This window comes from Conger conger, chromosome 11 (assembly GCF_963514075.1).
Source record: "Conger conger chromosome 11, fConCon1.1, whole genome shotgun sequence".
Taxonomy (NCBI): Eukaryota; Metazoa; Chordata; class Actinopteri; order Anguilliformes; family Congridae; genus Conger; species Conger conger.
The window spans coordinates 46,600,962-46,610,961 of record NC_083770.1 but is presented as its reverse complement, the minus strand read 5'-3'; the positions used below and the strand labels follow the sequence as shown (position 1 = coordinate 46,610,961).

Below are 10,000 nucleotides of genomic sequence, written 5' to 3'. Positions count from 1 at the left end.
ACACACACACACTCACACACACACACACACACACACACACACACACTCACACACACACACACACACACACGCAAATAGACAGACAGAACACGGTATGTGTGTGCACATACATACGCACAGGTTTTGGAAAGCAACAGAATGAACTAGCCACTGCGTAACACAGCACATTAAAACTAGCGATATGTGAGTGAATGGGTGACTGCCTTGCTGAAAAAAAAAAGGAAAAAAAAGCTCAAGCTAGGTTTTGAAACAGCCAGTTGCTGGTTGACCAGTTCAGACCAGCTGTCAGCTAGACATGGTTTGACCAACTGGAGCTATATTTTGAAACAGCTGGTAGCTGGTTGACCAAGCTGGCATAGCTGATTTTACAGCATGGTGCACTGGCTTGCAGTTATTGTACTTTCCCAGTGGCCTGGGCACCCGCTCACCAAGGCCAGCACCAAATAATTCAGTGTTTGTTGTTCTCCTTATCTTTGGGTCGACTTTGAAGTCAAAAATCTGGCAAGACCATCGACAGCCCCGGGCGTCGACTCCCCACAACACGCTGTGTAATTCTAGCATGAGGGCGGAAATGGGCTCAGCTCAGCGGGATGGCTTTGGGGGTAAACTTTATACAGGATGTGTGGACCCCCCCCACCAGGCCAGTGGGTGCCAGAGGGGGCAGGGGGGGGCGGCTCGATTTCGCAGCTGGAGAGTAACACCCTCCCTCCGAATGGCCAGGGTCTGGTGGCTGGTGCCCTGGTTCAGATATCGTTTTTGGGGATGGGTTGTTTTTTGGCCTGTGAGTGGAGGAGGCCCAAGGAGCCTGCTGCAGGTCCGGATGCAGGTCCACTGTCCCGGGCCGGGCCAGGCCGGGCAGGCTCTCAGGGCCGAGGAGGGGAGGGCGGAGGGCCTCAGGCCAGGTTGTTGCCGGAGTAGAAGCTGGAGGCCTCGGACACGGTCTTGGAGACGCTGCGGGACGACGAGCCGTTGGAGGTGAGGTCCAGGGACAGCCGGCGGGTGGGGAGCGCCCCCCTGGCCGCCCCCTCCGCCTCCTCCTCCGCCCCGTGGTGGAGCACGGTGGACACGGTGGTCTCCATGCGGCTGGCCTTGTACACGCTGGTCTGCGTCTGCAGGTACCGGGTGGACTTGAGCTCCAGGCCCTCGTACGAGCCGTCCGGGATGCAGGGGCACCAGTGGAAGGCCTGCTTGAACCCCGCCCGAAATCTAGGGGAGGGGAGACAGAGGGGGCAGGTGATTCCGGGGGGGGGGGATTAGCTGAATTTCACAACACGGCATGATCCAATTTACAGGTCCCCCAGTCGCCCAGGTGAGTAGTCCAGGTGAGTCTGCCAGGTGAGTGGCCCAGGGGAGTTACCTGTCATTGAGGCAGCAGTAGATGATTGGGTTGTACATCGTGGAGCTCATGGCCAACCACATGACGGCCAGGTACACCTGCTGGATGAAGGGCTCCTCGAACAGGTGAGGGAAGAACTCGTACAGCAGGAAGTACACGTGGTACGGCAGCCAGCAGGTAGCGAAGGTGCACACCACCACTATCATCATCTTCACTACCTGAGACAGAGAGGAGAGAGGAGAGAGGGAGGGGGGAGAGAGGGAGGGAGAGAAACAGAAAGAGGGAGGGAGAGGAACAGGGAGAGACAGGAGAGCAATAGAGACAGGGAGAGGAAGGGAAGGAGGGATGAAGGGAGAGAAGCAGATAGACGGGAGAGATAAAGGGAGGGAAAACATCAGGAGAGCAGGAGGGAAAATGTCAGCGTGAAAGAGAGAAGGACAGAGACATTATCTTCCATTTTTATGAATGTTCTAGCAATCGTCTGCGTGCTGTGCACTACATTAACTTGTACAACACACTTGACTGTTTATTTTTTTTCCAGAAAGCTGTTTCCAGCGTTTACTGGTGTTTTATGGACTGAGCTGACTTCAGCATTGCTCTCGCTGATTGCGGCTAATTGCACACATATCGCTTCCCCTCCATCCTTGTTTATAAAAGGAGCTGTTTCGCTCCGTATTTTCCTGCACCCTGATGACAGCGCTTCTAGCAAAAATGTTGATTTTGAAAAGAGCAAGTAAATAAAGGATTTTATTCAGAAAGAGTTCCTTGATTCTGTCTTCTTGATAAAAGGAGCTCGCTTCCAAAGAGCACCTTACAAAAATTGATACCAGTATTCACCGGTATCCCAATGTTCACTGCTCAGGCTGTCTGTCTGTCTTTCTGTTTGTCTGGCTACACTCTCAGAAATAAGGGTTCTTTGGCTCGTCTCCACGGAGGAACCCTTTTCAGTTCTCTACGGAACCCTCTGTCATAGGCGCGAAGTCAGAAAGCTCGCGGACAAAGAACCGCACTGCCTAACAAAGAACCCTCGAGCTGGATAGGGTTCCTCTATGAGATCACACGTGGAGCTCATTCTGGAACATAAATTGGCCACGCTCAGCGGGCGTGTGAAGGTTTTACATTACATTATTGGCATTCTGGCAGACGCTCTTATCCAGAGCGACGTACAGTTGATTAGACTAAGCAGGAGACAATCCTCCCCTGGAGCAATGCAGGGTTAAGGGGCCTTGCTCAAGGGCCCAACGGCTGTGCGGATCTTATTGTGGCCACACCGGGATTAGAACCACCGACCTTGCGTGTCCCAGTCCTTTACCTTAACCACTACGCTACATGGCCGCCGTTGGCATGGATACCATGCGCTCGGCGGGCGTGTGAAGTTTGGCACGGATACCTTGCGCTTGGCGGTGAGCTGCTCCCGGTAGCGGTCGGAGGAGTCCCCGGGGATCTCGCTCGCCCACAGGGTGAGGCCGACGACCAGGTAAGCGCAGCCCATCACCAGCAGGGGCAGGAAGTAGATGAGGATGGTCACACACACGTAGTACCTGGGCCACAGACGGGAGGAGGAGGAGGAGGAGGAGGAGGATTAGCGGGGCGACCCCGGCGGAGGTAACGAAAGTGCCGGATGGAAAGGAGAGGTAGGGAGAGCGCGGGGGCGGGAGAGGGTTCTTCCGTCGCGGCGTACGGACCGCGGAGTCCCGGCGCGCGGCTCTCGCCCCGCCGCGGACGTGTCCTCCGACACGCACGAGGGGCACGCGGGGCACGCGGGCCGGTTAGTCACGGCGGACGAAATGGAGATTTTATTATCCCGTGAATCAGCCGTGTCAGGATGATGGGAGAGGCGCCGAATGCGTCTTGAGGCGAGTAATCCGTCTTTCGCGCCGCGCCGCAGATACAGCTGCGACCTCACCGGCCCCGGCCCAGTAATTAACCGCAATTACGAAAGATAAAAAAAAAAAAAACAACAACACACGTCTGTATCCCGGGGGAGGACATTATGCGTCAGGGAAAGCAACTGGCCCCGGTGTGGCGGGCAGAACCTTTCTTGATTAAAAGACATTGGCTCACCGCACTGTTCTGCCAGGAGAGTGTGGCGTCGTGCTTGCCCCGGTATCCTGGCTAGGGGCCGGAGTAATAGCATTTCAGATGGAGCTGTTGTTTCGCCTCACAAGCACAGGACAGGGAAAAGCTCCATCAATCACAACTTATGTCGGCGACTATGAATAGAAAAACGTGGACGTTAAATGGCGGATGCTCTCTGCCTATGCTTCCAGCCAGGCGCCCTGTGGGTATCCAGGTAGTACTATCCACCGATTACTAACTGTCAGGTCCTGTGTTTTCCTGTTATCTGTTTTATGTCTAAGTTGCCAGCGTGTTCGCCTTTTGTTACCCTCTGTGCTTTCCGTCTGTCTCCCCACTCATTCCCTGTCATTCGTTTCACCTGTGTTCCACTTCCTGATTGTTGTTACTCACTGATTCTTGTTGCCTCTTGTTATCTCCCGATATATACCTGTCTGTTTTGTTTGTTCAGTGCTAGTTCATCTTATCCGTGATTCTGTTCCCTGCCCCGGATCTAGCCTGTACTTCTTTATTCTGTTTTCCCTGTCTGTTTGTCTGTACATTAGTTCTGGATTTTCTGGTTTGTGATTTTCGTATTTTTGTATTTGTGCCTTTGCTTGTTTTAACTTTCTCCTGGTTTTTGAACTCCCGTTTCCTCGATTACGCCGTATGCACCCGTCTGCCTGGATTTCGACCACTGCCTGTTTATGGATTACGTTTTTGTAACCGCCCTCTCATTAAAACCTGTCTTGTTCACTTGATCCCTGGGTCTGCTTTTTGTTCTTCTGTCCCATGCCCTGACACTAACAGTGTTTTTAATTTTGGTCATTACCAAAGGGCTACTTGATTGGTGGGGCTTAAGGAGTGGGTCGGCTCAAACTTACTAGGAGTGGGTTGGCTCAAAAACCCCACTGGCTAGCAAACCGGTCGCACCAGATGGACGTTGTTTCTACTCCGTCTGGCGCATCGAACGGTGCCTGTACCTTCCGTTAACACAGTTGGCTCCATCCTTTGCCGGTACACAACAAGCAGGGAGCTGGCGCACATAAACAGAGCGACCGAAAGTTGATATCATATAGTCATTCTAACCCAGACATGAACGGGGAGGTATAACGGCCCAGAACATTATCTGGGTTCGCGAGTAGAAAAAATATTTTATTCATCGGGCGATTTTATTTGCAGAATGTTGATTTTTCACAGGGAAGATTATGCTTTTCTCCAGGCTGCTATCTCTAAAATCCAATAATGGATAGTAATGACAAAATTCAAAAGAGCCGTCTTCATATTATCACAATAAACCCCAGCACAGCAAAACAAAAAAGATATCTAGTCACAATGACACACGGCTTTGTGTACAGGCACTGTTGGTTTTGTTCATTTCAGTTATTTGCAAATAAACCAGGGAAGCTAAATCCCATTTATTATTATTATTATTATTATTATTAATAATAACAATAATAATAATAAATGGGATTTAGCTTCCCTGGTTTATAGTGGGTAGCACTGCTGCCTCATAGCAAGGAGGTCCTGGGTTTGAATCCCCGTCGGCCGGGGCCTCTCTGTGCGGAGTTTGCATGTTCTCCCCGTGTCTGCATGGGTTTCCTCCCATAGTCCAAAGACATGTATGTTAGGCTGACTGGAGAGTCTAAATTGCCTGTGGGTATGAGTGTGTGAGTGAATGGTGTGTGTGCCCTGCGATGGACTGGCGACCTGTCCAGGGTGTATTCCTGCCTTTCGCCCAATGTATGCTGGGGTAGGCTCCAGCCCCCCTGCGACCCTGTTCAGGATAAGCGGTTCAGATAATGGATGGATGGATGGTGTAGCACTTTTCGATAATACACCACAAACAGTACAGTAATACAGTGCTTTACAGCAGTGAAAAACAAAATGTCATAAACATTTGTTTGAGGCATTTGTAAATAATACCAAAATGCAACAAATATTTCCATTTGAAATACTGAAATACTGAAATAAATCAGTACATATTCTGTATAATAATTTTGTCAGTGGAGGGAATAGCACACCTGAGATGAATCAGGCAATCAGTACAGCAACATTAATGCTCTGCTTGAGTGCACCAGTCTGGAGAGGTCTTATTATGGAAATATGTATTTACCTGCTTTAATCTTGCACGGCACAAAACGTGCAAAATTGCATAACATGAGCATTCGTGTAAGAGACACACAAGGATTACAGAAACATATAAGGGTTTAAGACGTGAGAAAAGTCAGGTTTTTCTGTACAAGGACACATTCAAGGTCAATCAAGAACAATGAGCCACTCTACACTTCACTTCCTCTCTCTGACTCGAGGAGGGTAAAATCTGTGAGTCTGAGAACAGCAGTCAGTCACAACTCTGAGAGGGCCAGAGGCACAGTACTGTTTCTGGAATCAAGGGTGCAGGAGTCCATTCAGACAGGATTATTATTCATTCATTATTTCATTAATGGCATTTGGCAGACGCTCTTATCCAGAGCGACGTACAGTTGGTTAGACTAAGCAGGAGACAATCCTCCCCTGGAGCAATGCAGGGTTAAGGGCCTTGCTCAAGGGCCCAACGGTTGTGTGGATCTTATTGTGGCTACACCGGGATTAGAGCCACCGACCTTGCGTGTCCCAGTCCTTTAACTTAACCACTACGCTACAGGCCTCCCTGCATTAATGAAATACATTTTCATATTTTTATAGGTGACAATGAAATCCTGTCATTGTAAATCTTTTATGTTTGTAGTTAGACACGGAATGATACTTAACCAATTGCAATTTAACTGTTTGAGATATTTGATACTTGAATGCTTTGAAATAAATTAAATAATCTGCAATAAAGTATTTCTAAATAAAATGAAGAAAATCATTTTATTTGTACATGCATTTTCCACATAAATAATGGAAATAAGTGTATTTGAATGCTCATGAAATATCTGTGTCTGAGAACACAGACTCACAGACACACATACACACACACACACACACACTGCTAAACTGCCTGGGTGTCTGCAGAGGAATTGATATTCGGCTTCTGCTTCTGCAAAAATGGAGGCTCAGAAAAGTACCGGCAGCACCTCGAAGTCAGCCTGATGTGGATTTTATAGTAATTTGGTAAAAAAATCATTCTAGGGGTGGGTAAGCTCTCTCAGGAATGCAGAATCAGTTTCTCCACTTTCCCCCCTGACAGCAGGAGCAGGGGAGCAGGGGAGCTTTACTCCTGAGGGTCAGGCAGAGAAATCACCAGATTTATTAAAGACGAAGAGAAACGAGGCACAACTTACCGCGTCCCATTTGCCCGAGGAAGACAATCAACAATCAATTAAGGCCCCGAGTGCTGCAGCTCCTGATTGGGTCAAATGTGAGAGACCTGTGAGCTTGGAGCCTCTCATTGGTTGATTACGTCTTGTCCTCTGCCTGATCAGCAGACGAGATGGGAAGAAAGCATACTGCCTTTATATGGCGCCTTTATCCAAAGCACTGTACAATTGATGCTTCTCATTCACCCATTCATACACGCACTCACAAACCGACGGCGATTGGCTGCCATGCAAGGCTCCGACCAGCTCGTCAGGAGCATTTTGGGGGTTAGGTGTCTTACTCAGAGACACTTCGACACACCCAGGGCGGGGATCGAACTGGCAACCCGCCGACTGCCAGACGACTGCTCTTACCTCCTGAACCAATGAGACGACTGCTCTTACCTCCTGAGCCAATGAGATGACTGCTCTTACCTCCTGAACCAATGAGACGACTGCTCTTACCTCCTGAGCCAATGCCACCCCTATGCCACATATTTAGTTGTTTTTACTGTTTTAGGACAGAACGGGCGCGTTGTCTCTGGGACAGGACGGGTTTGGCAGTGGGCTGTAACCTGACTCCGCAGTATGAGAGACGCACGGCGCAGTTGTTCAGCGGCTCTTGTGGAGGATAACTGAAAGGTGAGGAGGTGGCGGCGGTCAGAAGGAGTGAAGTCTGGGCTTTAGAGTTCATCCTGAAGTGTGACAGGCACAGACACATGGGCCCGCTTCGTGCCGCGTGCGCCTATGTGTGTGTGTGTGTGTGTGTGTGTGTGTGTGCCCCGCAATGCCAGCACACCGTGTGTGTGTGTGTGTGTGTGCCTATGTGTGTGTGTGCCCCGCAATGCCAGCACACCATGTGTGTGTGTGTGTGCTTATGTGTGTGTGTGCGCGACGCCATGCCAGCACACCGTGTGCGTGTGTGTCAGGAATCAAGAGCTTTCGTAACGGCACAAGAGCTATTAATATCGTGTCATGTGCCCCCCAGTCTAATCTCACCGGGAAGACGAGCACACACACACCAGCATGAGGGCAAACGCCCAAAGAATCCGGTGCATTTAAGCTCCGTGTCTGTCGATCAGAGCTGCAATCAGACATGTCAATCACAGCAGCCCTCTCCAGACCGAAGTGAGACTACAAGGCTGGTTTTCCGCCCATTAGCTAATATCTGGCAGTGATTACGGTTTCATTAAAATGGAATAAGCAGAAATCACAAACAGTCCCACGGTGGCCATTGTAGTCTTCATTGTGCCGTTAGCCCAGGTATGAAACTGAGCTATGTGACAACTCACATCGCATTAACTCCCACTGTTATGAGGATGATACCCGGCTGTACATACAGGCCAAACCTGACACCATTGTGAAACTATCAAACATGGAAACCTGCCTCAACAGACATAAAGGAATGAATGGCCCAAAATGTTCTCCGCCTTAGCTCTGGTGAAATATTGGTTGTTGGCCAATCAGAAACGAAACATCTGACATTACATTACACCTTGATGGTGTCTCTCTGGCTTTGAGTGCAGTCATCAAAAACCTTGGTGTCACTTTCGATCCCGAACTCTCTTTTGAAACACACATAAAAAACACTTAAAGGATTGCTTTCTGTCACATGAGGAGAATAGCCGAAATGAGGAAAATGCTGTCAGTGCATGACGCCGAAAACTTAGTCCACGCTTTTGTTACATTCAAACTGGATTGTAGTAATGCCACCTTGCCCTTGATGTGCAAATGCCTCCTTAAAGCCCCGACAGCTCGTTCAAAGTGCCACTTCTCATCGCTCCGAGAGAGGGAAGATATACTGTAGGCGGTATAGCATTTTCCTATCCAGCCCCTCTCCCGTGGAACGATTTTCCCACTGAAATTCGGGGGGCAGACTCTCTCTCTACGCTTAAGTCTACGCTCAAATCTTACCGATATAGCGACTCTTGTAGCTGAGGGACACGGCTTGGTGTCGGCATGGATCATAGAGTCACCGGTGGACTAGGTGGTCACTGCTGTCACTATATCATGGCATGGACCCTCTGTGTCGAGAGGATCTAGCCGTGGTCTGGCGTTGATCGCTTTGGGGTCACCCTCGTGTCTGTGCCCCCCTGCCTGTTGTCCCCTAGGCGCCTTGTTCCCGGAAAATCATCTATTGCATAATTATCATTCGCATAATCATTGATTTAATTTATCAACTTAATTTAATTTATCGATATATTATATATAATACTCCTGTTCAACCTCACTGTTTTCCCAGTGCCGGCCAGAAGCAGATGGGCTCCCCCTCTGAGCCCGGTTCTGCTCAAGGTTGGTTCCTGTTAGTCGGAGAGTTTTTCCTTGCCAGTGTCTCCCTAGGCTTGCTCTGAGGGGGTCTCAGGCCTGGGCTCTGTGTAAAGCTGCTTTGTGACAATCTTGGAACATACAAATATAATTTTAAATTGAAATTGAAATTGAAATGGAGAAATGTTCCCCCTGTAGGGTACATGCTGCAGAAGTAGGACTGCACAATCTGTTGTTTTTTTTGTTTTTTTATTTGTTATTCTGAGTGCATTTCCTGCCAATGGGCTCACAGGCTTCATATTGAGTCAGTCAGAGACAGATGAGCTCGCCACACCTTAAAATCAATCCCCTCGTCTTTCAGGAGCGTTTCATCCCAGGCTAAACCGCGCTGAGAAAAAAAAATAGAGGGATCAATTTCTTTCTTTTTTTTGAGACGCTGAGTATCTGCTAAATTCAATGAAAGGTCTTTCAAGGATTTACACTTAAGACAGTGTCTTAGCCTGTCGTGTCGGCCCACTCCGTGTCACAACATCGACAATCAAAATCAAAAGTAGGTCAGGATATTCAGCGCCGGAATACCACTGGTGTAAAGGAATCTAATCAGAGTTTGGCACAAGGCCCAAATGCGGTGCCAGCCATCCTCCGAAATCTATTTGCATCTCGGGAGGATGTCACACCAAGGAAACACAAGCTGTCCTGCCAATAAGGTGCCGTTGATGGGAAGTGTCTCAGCTGCTGGGAATGACTGGGAATAACTGGGTATAACAGGGAATAACTGGGTATAACTTCCCCTCGCCAACACGTGAAGAAGCTGATCCGGTCCCGGCCCCCCATGGTGCCGCGATGACTCGATGAACCCCCCGGGCAGGCAGGCAGAGTGACACAGAGTGATGGGAACATCAGGATCCGCACAGAGACACATCCGTTCTGAGGCTGTGTTCCGAGCTGCAAACATGGCCCTCTCCCTACATGCGACGTCACGCCCCGAACCTGGATCAAATACTTCACGTGATTGTTTTCCGATTCAAATTCTTTTCTGTGCTCAACTGATCTTGCCTGG

At 49.3% G+C, this 10,000-nt stretch overlaps 1 protein-coding gene across 1 annotated transcript in view; it reads right to left on the bottom strand.

The window, feature by feature from the left end:
• Positions 1–9: 9 nt before the first annotated feature.
• tacr1a (tachykinin receptor 1a) overlaps positions 10–10,000 on the bottom strand; it is a 24,298-nt gene continuing 14,307 nt past the window's right edge. The window contains exons 3-5 of the mRNA XM_061260879.1: positions 2,727–2,877; positions 1,358–1,554; positions 10–1,206 (exon numbers count right to left, since the gene is read on the bottom strand). Of these exons, the coding sequence (XP_061116863.1) occupies positions 894–1,206; positions 1,358–1,554; positions 2,727–2,877 (661 nt within the window). The 3' untranslated portion in view covers positions 10–893. The remainder of the gene's footprint in view (positions 1,207–1,357; positions 1,555–2,726; positions 2,878–10,000) is intronic.